Source organism: Lepidochelys kempii, chromosome 19, assembly GCF_965140265.1.
Source record: "Lepidochelys kempii isolate rLepKem1 chromosome 19, rLepKem1.hap2, whole genome shotgun sequence".
NCBI lineage: Eukaryota > Metazoa > Chordata > Testudines > Cheloniidae > Lepidochelys > Lepidochelys kempii.
The window spans coordinates 18,911,716-18,935,149 of record NC_133274.1 but is presented as its reverse complement, the minus strand read 5'-3'; the positions used below and the strand labels follow the sequence as shown (position 1 = coordinate 18,935,149).

At 46.6% G+C, this 23,434-nt stretch overlaps 1 protein-coding gene across 6 annotated transcripts in view; it reads left to right on the top strand.

Annotated features, from left to right (window-relative positions):
- The window catches only part of EYA3 (EYA transcriptional coactivator and phosphatase 3), a 140,109-nt gene extending 117,766 nt beyond the window's left edge, over positions 1 to 22,343 (top strand). For all 6 annotated transcript variants that reach the window (XM_073317485.1, XM_073317489.1, XM_073317486.1 and 3 more), the window contains 7 exons: positions 1,699 to 1,788; positions 5,599 to 5,657; positions 8,382 to 8,542; positions 10,324 to 10,438; positions 11,351 to 11,472; positions 12,890 to 12,990; positions 17,758 to 22,343. In XM_073317485.1, the coding sequence (XP_073173586.1) occupies positions 1,699 to 1,788; positions 5,599 to 5,657; positions 8,382 to 8,542; positions 10,324 to 10,438; positions 11,351 to 11,472; positions 12,890 to 12,990; positions 17,758 to 17,838 (729 nt within the window). In that variant the 3' untranslated portion in view covers positions 17,839 to 22,343. The remainder of the gene's footprint in view (positions 1 to 1,698; positions 1,789 to 5,598; positions 5,658 to 8,381; positions 8,543 to 10,323; positions 10,439 to 11,350; positions 11,473 to 12,889; positions 12,991 to 17,757) is intronic.
- The last annotated feature ends 1,091 nt before the right edge of the window (positions 22,344 to 23,434 follow it).

The following is a 23,434-nucleotide window of genomic DNA, read 5'->3' as shown; positions in this document are numbered from 1 at the left end:
GATGGTAACCCCTCTTTCACCACTTTTCATAAGGATATAGTTTTGCTGCGCTTGCATCCTAAATTTCTACCAAAAGTGGTTTCCTGCGTCCACTTCAGTCAACCTATACATTTGCCAACCTTCCTTCCCAAACCACACACTTCAAATGAGGAATGGCAGCTTCACTCCCTCAATGTCCATAGGACCCTGGCCTCTTACCTACAGAGAACGAAGCCCTTCTGGAAGTCTCCTAGACTATTAGTTGCCATAGTGGAGACAATTAAAGGCCAGACCATCTCCACCCAGAGAATCTCAAAGTGGGTCTCAGGATGTGTTACGCTCTGCTATCAGTTATCGGAACGGTCCCCACCAGCTGGGATATGGGCCCATACCATAGTGTGCAAGCATCAACTACCTCCATACTCCACAATGTGCCCCTTGCAGACATACGTAAGGCGGCCACATGGAGTTTGGAACACACCTTTTCTTCTCATTATGCTTTACTGCACGATTCTGCAATGGACACCTCATTCAATGCAGTAGTCCTCCATTCCCCGGTTCTCTGTCATCTTCCTCGCACCCTCCTCCTATATAGGAACTGCTTGTTCATCACCCTCAGTGGAATGCAGTAACGACCGTCACAAGAAGAAGTAATAGTAGTGGAGGTTACGTACCTGTAAGTGGATGTTCTTTGAGATGCATGGTTCCTGTCTGTATTCCAATCCCACCCTCTTTCCCCTCTGCGGTAGAGAAGGAACTTGAGATGCAGTTGGTCCACCCTACCCTTTGTCGCCTCAGGCAAAACCACGAGGCAATGCAAAGGCACGAGCACAGACTGACGAACACTATTTTGAAAAGCTCTGGCTCTGGGCACATGCACGTAACCCTCAGGGGAATACACAATAGGGACCTCGCATCTTGAAGAACCTCCAGTTACAGGTAAGTGACCTCCCCTTTTATTTGAACAAAGGGGTAACCACTTCAAAGAAGAGAATACTGGATCAAGTACCTACAGAGCTAGGAGGTAAAGACTGCAAACACATTCATTTTAATTAAGTACAAGGCTATGAATTGATGTATTTTTGAAGTGCAGATGTTGGCAGAAGTTAAGGATCATGCACTCTGTAATTTCAGCCCCTTTCCACTGAGATCATTTAATAACTTTCATCATTTGGAGGTTTCATTTGTCGAATATTTTAAGTGCTTAAATGTAAACTAAAAATAACTGTTTTGTTTTACATTTTAAAAATACGTCAGTATTACAGCTGCTATATAATTTTCAAAATATAAAGCACATTAAGCTTGCTTTTTTTATTGTGTGGTCACTTCATTGTAACTAACAAAACATGTCCCTGTCATTAGTATGAATCAGTGTGTTTCCAATATAGAGTGAAGGTAAATAGAGCCTCTCTGAAACATACTAAACAATCACAAATAATTTTTCTGTTGTGCTGCTGGAAGTGTATCTGTCCAAACTGCACAGCACTGGAGTTTGATTTGTTTTGCTTTGATACTTTACTAGAATCTGGCTTTTCTTCAAGTGCCCACAATATTTGGATATTACAATCCATACAATTGAATGGTATGAAAAAAAACCCATGCTAGCACATTCTAGCCTTAGGATCCAGTGGGAATCCTGTGAAACTTCTTTGGCAAGAGGTTTATTTCTACTTAGTACAGAACCAGGGCAAAATTTTCTTTCTCTGTCCTGTTTTCCAGGACCCAACTCTAGTGATTGGCTCAGGTCTGACAATGGAGGAGATGATTTTCGAAGTGGCCGACACACACTTATTTTTCAATGACTTAGAGGTATGTGCCAGTTGTTTGTTCAGGAACCTAAACATCAGAAACTTCTGGATGAGAGTACTATTTCTAATGACAAACACAAGTGTGAAGCAGAACTTAATATGAAAATCTAATAGCATCTACCAGAACTAAAGTTGTACAGGAACAAAGCTGGTGTGTGAGCCAAGATCATACAAAATGGAATGCACTCAGTCAATCAGCCTGCTCTAATTGACAAATACAGAAATGCTGTTGAGGTGTGTAAGGCCTCGCTTCGCCCAGCCAATCATAATAATTCATTATAAATTAGAATATTATATATAATAAATATGGCTTACCCAAGGAGGTATGGAAGTACTTCAGATTATGCAAATAAATGGTTGGGAATAGAAATCTGATCTTACTGACATTTAGTCTCTTACTGTAAACACTAGTCTACATTGCCCCTGAGTACACAGTTCTGTTTTTAAAAGGTAACACTATAGCTGCTGGGTTTAGATCAGGAACCAGGAGCTATTACATGTGTGAGCATCTCGGTGTACTCCACAATTGCTTTAAAAAATGCAAATATTAGAAAAACTGCCAAAAATTTTCATTAGTGTTTTCAAAAATGTAATTTTTTTGTTAATTTCCTACTGGCCCTGTTTGGCTTTGAGCTTTACAAAGAAAGCAATCAAGTTATGTCACCATTCCAGCTCATAATGCTTGTCAGGTCTCCGCACAGTTCAGTCTGGATGGTCTGAGATGGTAAAGCCCAAAATACAGCCTCTCTTGGAACAACTCAGTGTTCCAAGGTAGAAAGAGCTACATAAATGATTTTGCCTTGACATTTATAAGAGATTGCGTAACCTTGGCTGCATTAACATGAATTTGATACAAGTGTAAACATGTTCTGTGATGTTACTACTGTAGGAAATGCACTTTGGGCTAATTAAAGACATTGAAGTGAGGATTTTGAATTGACTATAATCTCCCTATTGCCACCTGTCACAGTTTCTGACGTTACTGCACTTCTGACCCTTTTGTAGCCTCTTTGCTGGCATCCCACTTAGCTGATGGCTAAAGGTCTGAGACATTTCTCAGGGCAGAGTCCTGTGAGTCTTTCCCTCTAGACTGGGGATTTCAGCTGCAATTTCTCCTGTAGTTCACTGTGGTTGTCCCAGCAGCAGCAATAAATAAAGTATTATTTATTCAGAACAAAAGTATTACAGAAAAAACATATCTTAAAAACAATCAGCAACTCACCTACAATACTCAAATGGCCAGACAGGGAGATAGATATCTGTTACCTCCTGCCTGAAAGTAGCATGTCCCAGCTCTCTCACATCCTGGTGACCTTCCTTAACTTCAAGACTTTGAGAACATAATTTTTAGCATAGATACATAATGCCTTAAATATTATCTGTACACACATTTCACTATGATTATTAGGAATCATAGTGGACTACTGGCTCTTGGCAGAGATCTCACATCCCACCCTCTGGTGAACTATTGTACAGATCTCTGATCCAGGGGATCCCTGTAAAACCCTGCACTCCCTGTGCGCTCTGCCAGTTGGCACCAAGGGGTCCGTGGGTCCCAATTCCCATCAACAACAACGAGAACTCTGCACTTAGGTTTGTATCCTGCACTACATTCAGCATTTCCCCTGGTTCCTGGTGGTGACTCTACTAGGCTCTTTCCTCCAATTCCTCATGTTTGCTACGACTGGTTCAGCTCAAATGGGGGAGCGATGTTGGGATCAGTAGTTTAGACTGGGCTGCAAGCAGCCACCAGTGTTTTAATTAGACCGAGCCAATGACTGACTAGTTTTTTTGGTGTCCAAAGAGAAACATTATAAACACAAAATAAAAAGGTTAGTTTCAAACCAAAACTGAATTTTCTCTGTTTTACTTGACGAAACAAAAAAAATGAAAAAATTTCATTTGGCTCAATCAAAGGTTTTGAACGTCAATTCGAACCAACATTTCATTTGAAATAATGTCAAATGAAGTGAGCTGTAGCTCACGAAAGCTCATGCTCAAATAAATTGGTTAGTCTCTAAGGTGCCACAAGTACTCCTTTTCTTTTTGTCAAATCAATGTATTTTGACATTTTCAAAATTTGTTTTCAGGTTTGGGGTTGCTTTTTTTTTGGCTGAAACTGTTTTGCCAAATTCAACCCAAATTTGCGAATGGGTTTGGTGCCCCGAAAAATGCATTTATTGGCCAATTTACTATTTGCCCCAAAAATTGCACTGAGCTGTAGTTTTAACTGCCCCATGACCTCGCCTGCTCAGGTCTACACAAGGTAGTTAAAATGCCAACAGTGGCCAGTGAACTTTTTGATACTCGTGGTCTTACCATCACCTCCAGTGGTAGCAGCAAGGGAAAAATTTTCAAGAAAAAGGGCATTTAGGGATATGATTCTGCACGGGCTCTTTGCTCTACTGAGCACTGCGCTGTTTGCAATATCGCCACTACATTACAGGTTGATGGCATGTCTCCATGGCTGGTTTATTGGGATGGAATTAATTTGGATTTGGATAATCATTGATCAGATGATGTTTCAACATTGCACAAAGATACTGTAAAATACAGTGTGGATTTGGTAGCCAAGGTGAAAGTCACAGATGAGCTTCATGCAGTATAGCTGCAGATGTTGATACAGCCCAGGATATCAGAGAGACAAGGTGGGAGAGGTAATGTCTTTTATTGGACCAACTTCTGTTGGTGAGAGAGACATGCTTTCAAGCTTACACAGAGCTCTTCTTCAGGTCTGGGAAAGATACTCCCACTGTCACAGCTAAATTCAAGGTTGAACAGATTTTTTAGCATAAGTAGGTAGTACATACTCTAAGGGACCATTCAAGGAAGAGTGGCACATTAACACCTCTGGAGCTTAAATTCATAACTCTGCTAGGCAGTAAAAATCATGGACGGAACAAAGATGCTGGATTTATGGCTGTTTATAACAATCTGTAACCCACTAACCCCCTCTTTGTGTCCTGTGACTGCAGAGGTGTGACGGGCCACTCTACCTTGAATTATCCCTTACAATATGTACAATCTGTTCCACCTTGCATTTAGCTATGATGCTGGAGTACCTCTCCCAGACCCTGAAGAAGAGCTCTGTGGGTATGTCCACACTGCAGCCAGACACCTGCAGCTGGCCTGTGCCAGCTGGCTTGGGCTGGTGCTGTGGGGGAGTTTAATTGCAGTGTAGACTTCCAGGCTCAGGCTGCAGCCCAAGCTCTGGGACCCTCCTACCTCACAGGATCCTAGAGCCTGTGCTCTGGCCCAAGCCCAGAAGTCTACACTGCAGTTAAACAGCACCACAGCCTGAATCCCATGAGCCTGAGTCAGCTGGCATGGGCCAGTCGTGGGTTTCTAACAGCAGCGTGGACATGCTGCGTGGGACTCACATTTGTTCCACCTCACCCACTTTGTCACTCTAAATGAGCATCAGAAGTTCAGTTAGGGTAAACTCCAACAATTTCCAGTTATTTGTTCAAATGTTCTGAACCTTTGAGTCGCAAACCTGAGCTGAAATGTCATGGAAGCAAACTCTGCCCAGACATTTCTGGTACTTCAAGTTCCAGTCTTGGGCAGAACTTGCAAGTGCAGAGATGCTGAGGAATGAAATCTTAAATGTGAGAGGCAAAGATAACTGAAGTTCTTTGAACCTCAAAAAGGTTTGTTTTGGGAGACAGGATGGAAGATTTCATCTTTCATCTAAACCAGTTTGCTAATCCTGTTGGGTAATCTAAGATTTGTACACATACAACCAGCCAATTTCTGTTCTATCAGTGCATTCCTCAGCTTCAGCAATCTGTGGGTCTTTTGTCTTGAACAGGAGTGTGACCAGGTGCATGTAGAAGATGTTGCATCAGATGACAATGGACAAGACTTAAGGTGGTATATTCAAGAAGTGTGTGGAGTGAGCAACTGGTTTAGTGCTTCTCTGTATGAGAGATTTACTACAAGAAAAGCTGTGAGGGAAGGGGAAGCTACTTAGCCAAACAATCCAACATAACCACTTGTGTACTCTGTTGTACTATCTGGTGGTTGAAACTGGGTAAACTTGAGGAGCAGGCTCCAAGTCTGAGATCTTGCCCTCTGAAAGTCCTGCCAGAGTCTTTGACATGATGCCGTGCAGCTGTGACCTAGGGTGAATGGTTGATACAAGCTAGAAAGACCTTCTAGATCATTTTGGCCAGCACAGGCTTACTCCGTTGTTGGTGGTTCTTACATTTTATCATAGAGGGGCCATCTCCTAATCTAAGCTTCCTGCTTTCCCTGGGCCAACTCTACACCTTGATTCACAGTAAAGCAATATTAGGACAGTATTGAGGAGACAAGATGGGTGCAGCAGTCTGGGTGATATCTGTGCTTCTCCTTGGGGGATGGAGGCGGGGGGGCCTGGCATCTCATTTCTTCTACCTGGCGGGAGTGTCCTTCACACTTGCTAGGCCTGAATCTCCCCCCATACAGGCAGCTCTCCTCTCGCCAGGCCACTCTGCAGTCCGGTTTTGGGCTGGCTGCTGCCCCTCCATACATGATGGTCTTTGCAAATTGTCTTGATTGAATTTACGCCAAAGAAACTGTCCACAAAGAGATGAAGCAGCCATAGAGGGTTCAGAAAGTGTTTTCCCCCTCTCTCCCAGTTTACCCAAATTTAGGGTAATGAGAGCAAGTGCACAATGCTGAGAGAAACCAAAGACAAATTGCTAAAATTTCAGCTACTCACATGGAAACTGGTCAGCTGGGATAGAGTTTAGCAAAGCAGCCTCTTGACTCCTTACACAAAGGCTTCTGGGTGTAGCTAGCTGTAGAGCACACAAGAGGAGAGGCTTTTTGTGATCTGGGCTCATGTAACACACAGGAGTCGGTCTGAGCTGTAACTACAGTTGGACCATTAAATAAGTGACACCAATATAATTAAGTTAAAACAGTCACAGAAGACTGCAAGGAACTTCAGAGCAACCTAACACAACTAGGTGACTGAGGAACATGCTGGCAGATGAACTTCGGTATTGACAAGTTCAGGGAAAAGCACATTGAAAGGAATAATTTGAACTACTTTGGCTTCCAAATTAAGCCTTCAGAAAAAGAGACCAGGCTATGGTTGTGGTCATGTCTGTGAGTGCATCGACTCGGTGCAAAAAAAACAAACAAGGTGTGAAGTGTCATGAAACAGGCTAGAGAATACCACTGACGGTATTTATAATGGCATGTCCTTACCTTGGAAATTGTACCCTATCACCTGACAGTAGAAATGACAGTCTATTTAATGGGAGACTTGGAACCCTACTGACACGTTAGTCTGGGTGTAAAACAGTACCAGACAATCTTGGACTGAATAATGAAAAAAATTGTCTAAATACCTAGAAGAAAGAATTATGTGTAGTAAGCAGCATGGACTCAGTAAACCTAGACTGCAGTTGACAAATCTGCTGGCCGGAGGGAGACCGGTAACACAGTAAATGAAACTTAACTAGATTTCAGTGAAACCTTTTTGTATTGAAGCCAATGAAAGCAAGGAAGTCAGAAAGCAGCTGCAAAGAAAACTGGAACACATTGGCTGAGAGGTAGCAAGGTCTTAATGGGGAGTCACCAAATGAGGGAGGTAGCTAATGGGCTACTATAGGCAGTCTCTGGCTTGTGCATCTCAATACAATATGATCTGAAGTGCAAAGTGAGGTTAGTGAGATGCCCTAAACCCAGGAGGGATTCTCAGACATAGCTTTTATGTAGTTTAGGTTCTAGATACATGTCTGTGAATTTAAACAACTTTATTAGAACTTTTCACTTTAAAAAACAACAACCCCAATGTCTCAAAGAAATGTGGCAAGCTCAGCAGTGAAAAAAGGGAAAGTGACTTATTTAGAAAGCCTTGGTGCAAACACAAGTGCCAGTGTGTGTGTGTGGAGAGGCATTTCCAGTAAAGCAAAGAGGGTAATAGTACTGCCCCCTCTTGACCGGTTGAGACTGTACTGGGGACGCTGCGTGGAGTGCTGCCTGTCTCCCCAGTGGAGGGTTGAGAAGGGTGAGACCTATGAAAAGAGAGTGATTACATTTGATTACTGAGGCCTGGTGATTAAAGGGGAATCATAGAATATCAGGGTTGGAAGATCATCTAGCCCAACCCCCTGCTCAAAGCAGGACCAATCCCCAATTTTTGCCCCAGATCCCGAAATGGCCCCCTCAAGGATTGAACTCACAACCCTGGGTTTAGCAGGCCAGTGCTCAAACCACTGAGCTATCCCTCTGCTCTGTTATATATAATGCTATATAACTGGGAGGTGTTAGCCAAGGGAGAAGAAGATGGTTTCTGTAGTTGAGGGAGTGCAAGAGGAATAGTCTCACACTTTGAATGCAGTGGTTCAGGTGCAGTGGTGAGACCTGTTGAGCATTGAGGTAAATTGCCCAGTGAGCACACACAGTTCCCATCTTCACTGGTGCTGAGGAACAGGCCCATTATGTAGAGAGGACCGGTCTGCAATGGGGGGAAGGACTGGTGGTCCCAGAGGCTTGATCAGCCATGGGCAGAGTGTGAAACTAGAAAACCACCAGTTAGGAGGATGTCAGCCAGCCTGCTGCTGCAGCTTGTGTAACAGGTTTGTTTTTCTGCTCTAGTAACTACAGTTTCTCCACGGATGGCTTCAGTGGCTCAGGAAACAATGCCAATCACAGCTCCGCAGTGGGGACACAGGGAGGAGTGGACTGGATGAGAAAACTGGCTTTCCGCTACCGCAAAGTGCGAGAGATCTATGACAAGCACAAAAGCAATGTTGGAGGTGAGTGCAGGCCACGCACGTGTGCACAGGTGCTGGAACCTTGACCACAGGTGAAGTTTGAGCACCATGCACAAAGCGGGGTTCTTGCTGGAAGCTGTTCCACATACAGTAATTTTTACTCATCCTGGTGCTTGGGCATTAGCAAAGCCGCCACCCCCTAAGGCAGCATATGGGATCCACCCTTTGGGAGAACCCAGACCATCCATTCTTTCCATTTCCTAGCTTCAGGGGCATGGCCACTCCCCCGTGACATGTTGCATCATTTTCATGTGTTGAAAATGCATTAGCCAGAACTGAAAGGCAATCTGATGCAATTTGCTAGCTATGTAGGTTGCATTGATCAGTTTCCAGTGCCTTTAGCAGGTTATAATCTTTCCATTAAATGTAAAATGTCCCATTGCTGCTGCTTTTGTACAAATAGCTGCATATTGCTCACCTTAAATCGCTTGAAATAAACCATTCTGCACTTCACAACATTTATTTTCACAAACCTTGATTTGTTTCCCGTGTGAAAAAGAGAGACATTCAAAAGGTTGTTCAGCAGTACAGAGTGCAGAATGAGACTGGTTTGTGATGTGAGATGGAGAATCCCACAACTGGAAGTGTAGCGCGTTAGGCCTTGTTTGCATTGGCCAGGTTTAGCTTGTGTTGGTGTGGGGCTGGACTAGAGTTGCTGGAGGTCAGGACTGAGGTGAATTGGCACAATGTTAGCTGCTGAGGGGTGTGAAATGTTGCACGTTTTCACGCTACCTACATCTCCCTAGGTTCACTGGATTCATCCTTAACCGCCGTGAGTTTTCCTGAAATGTGCACTGTGTGCACTCTTCAGACTGCTGGGCCCACAGTCTGATGCGCCTTTTTTAAAATCTGTCGGCAAAGTTCTTTGAATTCCTTATCCAGTTTCTTCTCTTCCCCTCCTCCCACAAAGTGTTCTCCTAACAACCCCAAAACTCTGCATTGCCCACACTAACCCAGGAGCAGTAGTGGGATGTGCAAATGTACTGGTGACAGCCCTGCTACCCCTTGTATTTAAGTCTTTTAACTAAAATTGGAAGTCTCTTTCTAAAAGATCTGTACTCTAGCTCTCAAACCTACATTCTGGGCTTGGTTCAGGATTTACTGGGTGGAATTCTCTGGCCTGTGCTATGGAGGAGGTCAGACGGGATGATCAGAATTGTCCCTTCAGGCCCTATGAATCTATAAATATAGTGCTTTACTGCTTCAGTGTGCTCCACCCCAGTGTCAAGGGTGTTTGGTCAGCATTTTTCCTTTCTTACAGGTGGAGAAGTTCAGATACAGAGAGGTTATAGACTTGCCCAAGGCCACACAGTAAGTCTGTGTCAAGACTGGGAATAGAACCCAGGAGTTCCTACCTAGCTCCTTGCCCTTCACTCAGTGCACTTTGGAATGGAACAAAACGGAACAGATGATACTGTCAGTACTCTAAGGGCTAGTCTTACGCAATCATGTCAAAGTATCGTGAAATGCCCTGCCCTGTTCCCTCTCCCCACACTCCTTAGAATTCAAACACCAGTTACAATCCTGACTTCCCAACCATGTCACCTGTGTGCCTGGAAACTGATTTACCAGCTGTTGTTTTCCTAATCTCATAGCCAGGTTTGAAAACAACCCTCCTCACATGCCTTTTCCAGCCAGTCAGACCAGAAAGCACTGCTGCTACCTTGAGGCCCGAATGGGGCAGTTCTCTGCACTGGACAATACCTCTACTTGGGGAAATATGGTTTTCTAAGGAGCTTTTTGTTTGTCTGCACCTCCTGTAGGCCTCCTCAGCCCACAGAAGAGAGAAGCTTTGCAGAGACTACGGGCTGATATAGAAGTGTTAACGGATTCCTGGCTGGGAACTGCATTAAAATCCCTACTTCTCATACAATCCAGGTATGGAACTGGGGCCAAGTACATGTCACTCCAACAGTAACTGTCCGTGACCAGCTGCCCAGGCCCCGCTGCAGCGCCCATTCCTCTGTCAGAACAGGAAGTAACTCAGCAGAACTTGTGGAGGGGCAGAGTGACCCTCTCACCCTGCTGCTTGCCCAGCGTTACAATGACACACCTGTGCCGAAAAGCAGAGCAAAAGGCTGTGTGATCAGCAGCCCCTCGAAGCAGCTAATGCTTGTAGTACCCGTGCACAACTTTCTCTAGCTGCCTATTCCTTAGAACATTTGATATAATTTTTGGAGGGGATCCCTTGGGCTCTCTCTGTTCCCTCCCACTTTGTGTTTCTTCCCCCCCAGAGACCTGAGATACAGCAGCCCTCTGTTTGGCTAAAGTAGGCTGGGCCTGGCTTCGGCAGGTGTTTGTTACTGTCTACATAAGCATCAGTCAAAGGAAGTGCTCAGAACTGAAACTGAGTGCTCCTTTCCCAGTGGCCAAAGGTGCTGCTTCCCTCACCCCAGGGGAGTGAGGGACAGACTTCTGCATGACAGCACATTGCTGTGTTCTTAGCTCCGACTCAAACTGACTTGCGTGCTCATGTCAGTGACTTGGAACAGAAAGCAATAGAGATGGACAGAGCCCAGCTACTGTTAAAGGCACTGAATGCAGTTTAAAGAAGAGGAGGGATGTACAAAAAGCACTAAATGTAAGAGAAGGATGAGGGGGAGAGCAAGGAGGAGACTTTTTCAGTAGGCAAAAAGAGAGAGGCTAAATTACAATCTGCTTTGAAAAGTACAGCAGTGTCCAGCAAAGCATGTGGCCCCTGCTATGGTTGCCTAAGCCAGCTGTCCAGAGCCAGCCCCTGCACCCTCTGCCATGGCTGTGTTTTTCATTGTTAATTCTTTTACCCTTTAGAAAAAATTGTGTGAATGTCCTGATCACGACGACGCAGCTGGTGCCAGCTCTTGCCAAAGTTCTCTTGTACGGCTTGGGAGAAGTGTTCCCCATTGAAAATATTTATAGTGCTACAAAAATAGGTACGGTTATTGCTCCAAATAGCTCTTTGTTGTTGCCAGGGGTGCCTGTTTCGGAGTACTGGCTGGGACCTCTAGAGGGAGAGCCAGAGCTCAACTATGTCAGGGATTTTAGCACTGTTGCTACATCACCAGTGTGGATGGACTGCACTGGCATAATGCATGGTTTGTACCTTCACAGTTTATCCTGGGATAAACCCCACTTAACACAGGTGCAGAACATTCATGCCAGTTTGGCACTCGGGTAGCTGTCCTGGTGCAAAAAACCCTAATGTAGACGAGGCCCCAGTAACACAGCTAAGTTTGAACAGCACTGCCCAAGACTGCCAATTGTGGGCTTCTGCCCTCATCCTTGTCATCGGGCACTTCACAGAGAGTATACTGAATATGGCTTCAGTACAGCTCCTGAAGTATTCAAATTGTTTTAACACATTCTTATCAGTAGATATTTGAGATTTAAGCCTCTTCAGTAAAATCTCTTCAGGAAATAGAGAGTCCGCAGCCACCTGGCATACAGTGCAGGGACCCAGCCTCCTGCAGCAGACACAGCCATTGCTAAAGGGACTTGACAGAGGCGTTGCTCAATTGGCAGAGTCTCACTGTCCCTCTCAAGGCCCAGTTTTGGTCAGGCCCTGTGTTGGGATGTGCAGGAGAAGGGAGGGCCCTGGTGCTGGCCAGAATTCCAGGGAGAGCACAGGCCCTGCTGGCAAGCCTCTGGGAGCTAGATGCCTGACAGAGCGAGAGGGCAGGGCCATGACTTTACCCTCCTCAGCACCGGACAGCAGAGCCAGTTGGGTGGAGGGGGGCAGGGCTGTACTGCACCCTCTCGGGAATGGTGTAGCTGCTGTGTGATGTCTGAATTGACTAACAGTCCTGCTGGGGAACTCCTTGGCTTGCACCCCTCAAATGGCCTGGATATGGCACATTGGCCCATCTAGTCACTGGAGCTAGATCTGTAGTTGCAAAGCGTTTCCAGCCAGTCCTTGGGAAGGGAGTGGCAGGCACAGACAAATCTCTCCCTGGTGCCCAACTCCCGTAGTATGCAGTGGCTGTGAGCTCATCCTTCTAGACAGCTCAGTACTGGATTTGAAAAAGACATGGACTTGGGCTCCCGCATCAGAGAAGGAGCCAGCATTTGTATTGTGTGCTTTGAAAATGACCCTCTCTCTATCCTGGGATGGAAATAAGAGCACTGTGTAAATGAGAAATCTCTGCTGCCTGGCTCTCTCCAGCTGCTCGTGTGAAAGGGAACAGCTTGTACCAGTAGAGTCCAAAGCAGGTGTTCTGTCCTTGCCGAGGAGATGGTAGCCTTGTGAAAGGAACCAAACGAGAGTCTGTCCTTGGCCTGGCAGGGTGGGCCTGTGCTGGGGTGAGTAGTGCTGCTCCCACAAGCATTCACCATTGGGGTGTGTTTTGGCAGGTAAAGAGAGCTGTTTTGAGAGGATTGTGTCACGATTTGGAAAGAAAGTAACTTATGTGGTGATCGGAGATGGGCGCGATGAAGAGATAGCAGCTAAACAGGTGAGTGTCTGGGACTGCAGCTCAGGTTGTGGGGCTGGTGCGAACTGGGGGGCTGAGCTTGCACTGCTCTTCTTTTCCACAGACTCTGCTCCTGGGGCTTGGCTCTTCTTCCCTGGCTGCTCCCCAGTGGTGTGGAGCTCCTCCCCGATCCTCCTGTGACGTGCACTCCATCCCAGCTCTTCCCCTCTTGCCTCTGTGTAGCTGTTCATCTTGGCCTCTTCATCTCCTGGTGCCGTTGCCAGCATAAACTCTGTCACATTGTGCTCCTCTAGTGTTCTCCCTTGTGTACGTCAGTGAGGATCCACTGTAGGTATGCATGTGTCTCACATGCATGAGATTGGATTATTTTGAATTGCAGTACCTGGCAGGACCGAGCATGTGCCCTGTGTCTCCTTTTGGCCCCTGCCAGGGCAGAAAGGACAGGCAGCAACAACCCTCCCTCAGTTCCCTCTTACCAGCCATGGCAGCGAGACTGAGCCTAGATGGTGTCTGACCATCTAGTCTTTCACTCCAGCTAAACTTATCAAAAAACTCCTTCTGAGATTCTTCAGAACCACCTTCATTCTTTATTTTTATTGGCCTATTCTGTTCTTAGCACTTGTCAAACCAACAGCTGCTTGCAGATCCCCTGTACAACCTGCCCATAGAGACAGCCCACCTGTACAGGAACTTAGAATGGCGGACTCCAAACATGCTGCCTTCTATGCCTTCTACAAATGCAAGAAGGCTGGGAAACAAGCAGGGAGAACTGGAAGTCCTGGCACAGTCAAGGAATTATGATGTGATTGGAATAACAGAGGCTTGGTGGGATAACTCACATGACTGGAGTACTGTCATGGATGGATATGTGCTGGAGGAACCAACTAGGGGCAGAGCTCTTCTTGACCTGCTGCTCACAAAGCAGGAAGAATTAGTAGGGGAAGCAAAAGTGGATGGGAACGTGGGAGGCAGTGACCATGAGATGGTCAAATTCAGGATCCTGAGACAAGGAATAAAGGAGAGCAGCAGAATACGGACCCTGGACTTCAGAAAAGCAGACTCTATCCAGTTCCATTCCCTACCTGATATCCACCCACCCCCACCCCATCCCTTTTCAGGGACCTTTTTAACAAGAGCCTATAACGAACAGAAGTGGACCCCATTGCTTTGCCTAGGAACCATAGAAGAGGTACCTCAGGAGTGCAGGAGAAGAGGCTTCTAAACCTGATATTTCCCTGTCCCAAAGAAGAAAAGAGGTCTTCACCTATCCTAGACCTGAAGAGACTCAGCAAATACATATGCCATCTCAGATTCAGGATGGTAATATTTGCCTCCATGAACTCCAAGCTCCACTGGTTTGTGGCTCTTGATTTTCAGGATACATACTTCCAAATCGCCATCCACTTGGCCCACAGGAAGTATTAAGCATTTGCAGTGGGGCCCGACTGTCATCTGTACAGGGTTCTGTTCTCTGGACACTCTACGGAGCGAAGAGTGTTCACCAAGTGTCTGTCCATGGTGGCCGAGCATCTAAGGAAACAAGGAATCTATGTCGCCCCGTATCTAGACAACTGGCAGGTCAGAGGCAGATCCGAAGGGGAGATCAAAGCCGCTCATATCCTCGCTCCGTTCTCCCACTTGGGACTCCTGGTAAACCATGAGATGTTGTCTTTTGTACCAGCACAGATGTTAGAGTTCAAAGGAGCTCTGCTCAACTCCTTTGAGGAAAGCTTTTGCCAAACTGAGGACAAGTTCCAGTCCCTGCAGTTGTAGTGTGTGACCCACAGACAAGGCCAACAACCACAGTGTGTCCATGTCTGAGACCCTTGGCCTTAAGTCTGGGCTCACATATGTGACACCACTTACCAGACTTCACCTGAGCCTCCTGCAGCACTGGCTGAGGACAGTCTATTCCCCATCTAGGCACCTTATGACCAAATAAGTCTCAGACCTACCCCATGTCCTGTGGTACCTCGAATGGTGGCTAGACCCACTGTACATAAGAAAAGGGGTACCTTTTTTAATCCCCTCCCTGATGATGATGCTGGTCACAGGCTGGAGTGTCCACCTGAACCACCTGCAGATGCAAGCTTTCTGGCTTCAGGATGATCTAAAACTCCATGTGAATGTCTTGGAACTAAGAGCCATCAGGCTGGCTTCCATAGCATTCTTATCTGCCCTCTGGAATGCCACAGTGCAGATCCTTATGGACAACACTCTGGTGATGCACTACATGAACAGGCAGGGAGGTACTCAATCATCTCCTTCCTGCCTGGAGGCGATTGTGTTCTGGAAATGGTGCCACTGACGCACAGTGACTCCACTAGCTCTGCACTGAACAGGCGTTAGCAACAACCTAGCACCTTCCTGAGCAGGAACGTGGCAACCAACCACAAGTGGTCACTGTGGAAATCCATCCCTAGATCCAGTGTTTTGCTGGTGGGCTATTCCCACCATAGGCCGGTTTGCATGGTGAACAATGCCACATGCAAGGACTTCTGCTCCATGGGAGGTTTTAGTCCCGCTCGCTTACAGACACCTTTCTTCTTCAGTGGTCTCAAGGACTACTTCCCTTTCTGTCGATCCCCAGGATCATATCCAAGATCAGATGGGACCAAGCTATGGTCATAATGATAGCCTCTTCCTGGCTGAGGCAAGTTTGGCTGTCAGGTCTCCTGCAGACATCTCCATTAATACACCTTTCCACCTACCTGGACATGCAGTTGCAGAACCAGGGGCTGGTATTGCACCTGGACCTGTAGTTGCTGCATCTGATGGCCTGGATGTTGGAAGGTTCAACAGGACTGATGGAGACTGCTCCCTGCAGGTCCAGGAGACCCTTCTGCAGAGTCAGAAACCCTCCTGTGGGAAGACTTGCTCCTCGAAGTGGAAAAGATTTTCCATGTAGACAACTCAAAATGATGTAAACCCAGCTAAGGCCCTGATACCAAAAATTCTGGACTACATACTGGTCCTTGAAGCAGGAAGGACTAGGCCTTAGCTCCCTTAAAGGCCATCTGGCAGTAGTATCAGTGTGCCACACTCCAACGCAGTTACACTCTGTTTTTTCACACCAGACAGAGTCAAGATTTCTCAAGGGCCTTCTCCAGACCTGCCTCCAGTAAGAGACTCTACTCTCACATGGAAGGTTCATGTGGTTCTCCTATATTTCATGGAGCCCCCCTGAGAATAATTAGCAGAATGCTCACTGTGCCATCTCACCATTGAGACTGCCTTTCTCATGGCCATCACATCAGCACAGAGTCGCTGAAGCACAAGCTCTCATGGCTGGACTGCCATGTACCTTCTTCGACAGGGAGCAGTGGTGATGAAATCACCCTGAGTTCAGAACTCCACCTGAACCAGTCTCTATCATTACCAGTCCTCTTCCCGAAGCTTCATACTCTGACTGTTCCAAGAGCCTGCTTTGTTACATCAACAAGGCTAAGCCTCTCAGACCTCCTCCCTGCCTCTTCGTGGCCACATGTGATGTGTTGAAAGGCCAAGCCATCTCCTTCCTGCAAATCTCGACGGAGAGCACACAGTGCGTTTCCACTTGCTATCGGTTGGCTGCTGCGTCTGCCCCTCCAAACATCAAGGCTCGCTCCAGCAGGAACTGGCAACATCTCTGGCCTGCTGCAGAACTGCACTGACCGTTGTAGGGCAGCCACGTGGAGCAACCCACTGACCTCTGTGAAACATTTCACAGGTTCGGGACAGCAGTGCTTCAATTCAATTCCTGTTTGACTGATACAGCCAAGACTCCTCATCCCGCTATCCAGGGAGAATTACGAGGGAACTGAAGGAGGGTCATGGCTGTCCTTCCTTTTATGCCCTCGTATGGGAGCATGAGGAGGCATGGGGCACATGCACAGCCTCGATGGATGCTTCTCAAAAGACCCCAATCTGACACCAGCGGTGCATGCAAACCTACCGTGGGATCCACGCTGACCACATCATCTCAAAGAACCACAGTTGCTGGGGGGACTGTAACCCTACTTTCCTCTCCCCCAAGGCATGCTGTTTAACAGTGGGTGTACGTACAGGATGATGTGGAGCCTGACAGAGTTAACATGGTGGGAGATCCTTTAATTTGGAGAATTACTTGACTCTTGAGGGCTTGATTTCTCAGCCTTAATGTCTCCCTTGGGTGCTTCCTTTTTTGGTTGCATTTAACTTGCATTCATAGCCTGTTAGTACAATACCATCCTCATTAGATAATCGCAGAGAATGTTACCGTATTACATTGATTGGTGAGGTGCAAGGTCTCTGAAATGAGTGAGGACTCCATTCCTAACAGTCGTTAGATCACTAGATTGCTCCTGGTTATCCCCTCTCAGTTTTATAAATTAGACTAACAGTGGGTATTGACAGTTTGGTTAAGCAAGCTGTTCAGGGTGGTTCAATCCAATCCTGCTAACTGCCAAGTGCACTAAGTCACTGTCTGTACAGTCTTTATGCAGACTTGACTCTCATGCATGTGCCATGCGGCTGCTTTCTCATCTAAGCATGCTCCTCCTGTAAACTAGGCAGCGAACTGTCCTCTGAGAGCAGCAGCCTGAGGTCAGCACCTTCTGTAATTCAGCTGACTGCAGCCTTGTTCATCCTGAACATAGAGGTGTGGGTAGCACAGGCATGAACAGGCCAGCGGAATCCTGGTGGCCCAGTGTATGCTAGGGCCTGTCAGCTTTGGGACTGCATTGTCAAACTCGACCTATGCACTTTGATGTGACTATGTGGAGATGGATAGCCGTTCTGTAACCGTGTTTTTGTAACTCTCTGTTGCAGCACAACATGCCCTTCTGGAGGATCACGAACCATGCAGACCTTGTGTCCCTTCACCAGGCCCTCGAGTTAGACTTCCTGTAAGAAGCTGAGAGGAGCAAATGTAGCTCCTTTCAAGCCCCTCTCCAGGAGGGGCAGAAATCTTGTCTGTCTGGGAGCTTTCTTTTCACCTTGATGAAGAAATGTAGCTAATGCAAACTGTACAGTAGGAGGTGACATCCGGTCACTTCCTCAGGAGCACGGGTACTGCCAGGTACAAAGGGGTTTACCCAAAGCAGCAGACACAGTATAGCTGCAGTCTTTAATTGTTCTCTGTTTTCTAAAGAAGGGAATGACTGGGGCTAAGGAGCTCTAGCTGGTAATCGCCAGAGATTCACTGTGCTTATCCTTGTGGTAATATAATAGCAACAGATTTTGTAAGATCCCTCTCCTATTCTAACCAACTTAGTTATAGAACCCACAGTGAATGTATAGACATTATTTTTATAGAAAAGAGTCCAGCATCTGGGGCAGGGTTGAATTTTCCCCGTCTTGCAAGGCCAAAAAGTCTGTTAATTTTGAAATATTAATGAAAATGTCAAAAAGGTGCCACAAGTACTCCTTTTCTTTTTAAAAATACCTCTGTCACTGTGAAAATGAGCCCCGCCCCATCTGTTCAGAGAAGTTAATTTAGTGCCATTTCTTTAGATTTTGTTCCAAGACAGCTTCACTGCATAGTAACGAGGAAGAAGGGCATGTATCCAGGACTTGTAGTTCCCCCTATAGGAAAAGGTCTGCTTTCCTAGTGAACGCTTGCATCTCTATTCAGTCACCACAGACCCCTTCCTCTGGGCCCTATCTCCCAGCTAAGAATTACCAAATTCTAGCCTCGCCAATGGCCAGTGATCTGGACTACAGAGTGATGGGCACTATAGGAACATGTGCTGTATTTCATTCAGCACTGCTGATGTGATGGGAGGTTCTTCACTTGGCCACCAGTGATTTGAGGCACAATTATCCTCATAAATTATATTAGGAAAGGAAATGTCAATGAGCTTTCTGGGCTGTTTCTCCCAGTTCTGTCTGGGTCCAGTAAGTTCCTGTTGGCAGAATCAGGTTCAGTTGCTTGGATTCCTCTTCCCACTACACTACAGACCCCGTTACACCCAACAAAAATCCCTTTGTCAGTGGAATTCTGTTTTCTAGGACAACTGAGACCCAGAGCCACTAGCAATGAGTGGAGACACCAACCCCCTCCCCCACTGCACCCAGACATGGATTGTAGCTACATTGGCCTTTCTGCTAGGGCGTAAGTGACAGCAGCTCCCAGTGAGAAGACCTGTATCTTAGCACCACCCTGCTCGGTACTGGCCATGTGTTAGACCTTGGAGATTGCCAGAGGGCAGTTCCAGTGTTAGCTGCAGGGCTTTGTTGTGCATAGCTCTCCCCATCCCATGTGAAACGCTTCTGCCTCTTTCCTAAGCATGTGCCATGGTAGCACCTGAACATGTCGACTGGGAGGTTCCTGTGTACAGTGTAGGAGCCTCTCATGTCCAGCAGCAGCACGTCCTCTCTGCTGTTCGTGCTCAGCTGGGTTACGAAAGGTTTGATGTACCCGAAGGATCCCATCTTTAGACATCCTGAGCTCCCGAGACAGCCCTTGATCTGTGATCTGGAACCTGTAGAGGGGATGGTCTGGGAAGCTCAGCACTTCACTCCAAAGAGCTACACACTGAGAGGGACATTGAGCTGCTGCATATTTTGGCCACAGCTACCAAAGTGCCTGACCTACTCCCCCATCGCAGCAAGCTCATGCATTTCTAAGGAAATCCACTGGCAGTGAGCCCTGTCTGTGCCAGAGACAGTCTGAGAATTTGGCGTTATGGCTAGCACCAGCTCAGCTGCATGGGTGTAGGCAGTGCTGGAGCCTGCTGGCTGCTGCCACTGTTCTAAGCACTGTCAGCTCTGAACCTTGGGACAGCTGGATGGGTTTGCTAATCTAGGCAGAGCCGGAGTGGTGAGAACTGGGGAATCATAGGGGTCTCTGGATTTCAGGTGTATTTATATCTTTGACCTCCTTGATAAAACAACAAATAAGGAATGTCGTCTCCTCCCGACGGCCAAAGGGAGCCCTGGCACTAGGAGCCTGCCTTTCTTGTTCTATCCACTCACTAGGCACTAGTTTTGCACTCTGACCTTAAACTGATATACTCCAGAGCTGGGTGCATTTGTAGCTGACTCCCCAAGAAACTTCTTCCATGTGTTTAGTGGCATGTACATAGAAACCATTCAGTCTGGGAAGCAACTTCCCTGGTAGAGAATCTGTGATGCCAGTTTCAACAGTGAGTAGTTACTTAATGGCTCATTATATGGGAATTGTCCTAATGTCTGGAACTACATCTGTATTTGTAACTGCTGCTCTGTTCCCTGCATTGGTGGCTGGAGGGAGGCTGCCTGGTCATGTAGTGTTCAGACACAGCAGTGTGTCTCGCTCATGTTGCTGCCATTACCCCAGTGAGGTTTACACACTGGCATTGGGAGGAGACCCCATTGTCTCTGCTCTCCCTAACATGTTGTGTGCTGGGGGAGGAGGACGTGGGGCAGGGAAGGCATGCACTGTATATGGAGGTGCCCGTGTGTTTGGAGACGCTAGAGGAGTGCAGCGAGGGATGTCCTATATGTGACAGGAAGTACTGGAGTTGCCTTGTTCTCAGCTCCTTAAAGCACCTATTTGTAAAATAAAGCCCATAGAAGGGTTAGCTACTACATTAACCACTGAGAGTGGGGAGCAGCCAGCAGGAAATTAACCACGTGAAAATGCAGTTTCCAAAGACACAGATGCTGCGTGCGTCTGAAGATGAGAAAGTCTACTTTGGATGATCAAAGGAGAATCCGTTCTGGTTTCCAGAAGCATCTCTTGCTGGTGAGGGTCACTAGCCAGAAGCTCTTTTGTAAACATGCTTGAGGCACTTTGTCCTGTGAAACTGAGCCTGTTTGGAACACGTCTCTCATGCTTCAGTGAGCTTAATTTGGGTATTGAAATCTGTGCCTTAACCTCGGGACCCCCCCTCCCCCCCTTCAGTCACTGTACAATGTAGAACTGCAGGGGAGCTCTGCCTTGGGGGGACGCTCCGGTGCTTGCAGTGAGTGTAAAAGCCAAGGTGCTGAGCAGTCAGATAGCTGGCAGGCTTTGCTTTGTGTTTGTTTACTTCAGATTATTTTAAGGAACCTTTAAGACCTCAGCAAAATTTAGGCTGAGTGTGAAACTATTGCAGCCATTGACCTTTCCTAGCGATATTTATACGATGTCCCCTCCAACGTATGTAAAATACTTTTCTACCAGGAGGTTGTCGGTACATTTCTGTGTTACATTAATAAAGGTTAACCTGGCTGTTTTATTCTTTCCTCGGCTGGCTGCATTTGTGAGACTTGTCCCTTCTCTAATGAGTTGGCAGGCGTGGGATTCTCTTCAGAAGAGGATTGTTTGAAAACCATTTCTGCTGCCTGCTGCTTTGTTGCTTTTTGATTATTTTCAATTTGATTGTAATTTAACCAGCAACTTGTCAAATTCTAAAGCTGGAAAAGCTGCACAGCCCTAAAATGCTCCCTCTGAGCATTCCTATGCCCTCCTGGCGGAGTCGGTAAAGTCTGTGTCCTCAGCTTTGCTGTAGCCCTGTTACTTTAAAAACCAGCCTGTTGACGCTTACTGGTTCCCAGTGCCCTGGCAGGGCTGCATTACCCCTTTGTACTCGAGTATATTAGCAAGCAGGTGGTTCCCCCTGGACCCGCCAGATGCCTTACACAGAACTAGGTGTTGGTTGCAGTGTATGTATATGACTGAGGGCATTAATGGCTGTGGATTCCGTGACCAGTCATGTTCTGTGTGATGGGAACTGTCCTATAAACTGGAAAAATAAAGTCTATTTTCTGTAATAATTGCTATGGTCTGTTCTCTGAAAACCTGTCACATCTCCGCCCAGCAGCAATTGTGCCCTGGCACGGATGGTGTCCCTAGCCTCTATTTGCCAGAAGCTGGGAATGGATCACTTGATCATTATCTGTTCTGTTCATTCCCTCTGGGGCACCTGGCATTGGCCACTGTCGGACGACAGGACACTGGGTAGATGGACCTTTGGTCTGACCCAGCCTGGCCGTTCTTACGTTTAGTGTAAATGGCACTAAAGCCACTTGCTGGCTTTAAAATTCAGTGCGACAGCCCTGCAGCTGATTATGGGCAGGGGAAAATTCTGAACCCTCTCCTGGAAGGGCCATCTCTCAGGGCGAATGAGGAGCATGCTCTTCATGGCTCATGCCAGACTTTTGCCTCTGTGCTGTGGCTGCCAACATGGGGTAGTTTGTGCTTGCTGCGTGGGCTGGACGGAGAACCACAAGCTCATGCTGCACCGTGGGGAGAAACATTGATCAGTTCTGTGACTTGCATGGAAGTTTTTTGATTGTGTTGTTTAAATTATAAGTTTTTATTTTTAAAAATAAACCTGTTTAAAACTAAATCTGAATTTAATACAAGATCTGTTATGGCCAAAACTTATTATAATCTCTTAAACATTTAAATAAAAAATAACTGCTGAATCCATGAGCCTCTAGCAAAACCTTTGGGTTAAAAGCTGTTTTTCTATAGAAAGATGTTTCCCTCTGATTCTTTCTAACTTCTGAGGCTAAGCTTTATAAAAATGGCACGATCGGGAGCCACGTTAATGGTTTCATCCTGTGGGGGACCTGGGGATGTGCTATTGGGTGCAAAAGACTGTCATCACAGGCACTGGGACCCGGCCTCTGACGCTAGGAGACACCATCATGTATCTCGTCAGGATCATCCATTGAGCCCACCTCGGGGTGGGGGTCTCATACTCCTATTTTATAGCTTGTCCCTACATGAGCCCTGATGGCCTCAGTTCTCAAATTATGAATATTTATGACTCCACCTGCCATGGAAACTTATTCTCGAGCTCATGAAAAAAGTGATCTGCCCAGTAACTCCCAGCCCTTGCTTCTGGCTGGGGCTGGGCAGTTCCAGTAAATGGCCTTGCTCTGTCCCCTTGCATGTGTGCACAGACATCCACTAACTTTTGAACTGCCTCCCTCTCTGTCTCTAAACAAGTACAATACTGCAGTGCAACAGGCCTGTGAGTTACACAAGCAGAAGTCTTGGATTGCTGTTAGTTCTTCTTTTTCTGGGGGGGGGGGGAGGCAGGGAAGTTATGTAAGGGGGAGAAGGAGCAGATTGTGCAACCGGAAAGGAGCAACACCAGTATCAAAACGGCACTGGGAAGAAGGGACAGCGTTCTTCAGAGTGCAGCCTTAGTGCTAATTTCAACACCTGGAAACGGCAGGGAAATATCCACCATGGCTGCAGGTCATAAAAAAGACCCTATTGGAATATTTTTGAGAGATTCCTGTACCTCTGGATAAAAAAGGAACAAGTGCTGAATGTAAACAATGCACCGAAAAGATGCAAGGCACACCAATTTTGGTACATTAACTTCTGGCCCCATAATCTGTTTTTAACTAGCATAATTTCAACAGGTTCTGGATTATATCAGAATGGCCTTTTTGCTTTACTCTGTCTGGTTCTCTTGCACCTGTTTATAACATGCTTTCTTTATTGAAAATAACTTGACCTGCTTTCCATGTAAATTCCAAAGGCGGCAAAGTTTTAGACTAATTATCAGAACATCTGAAA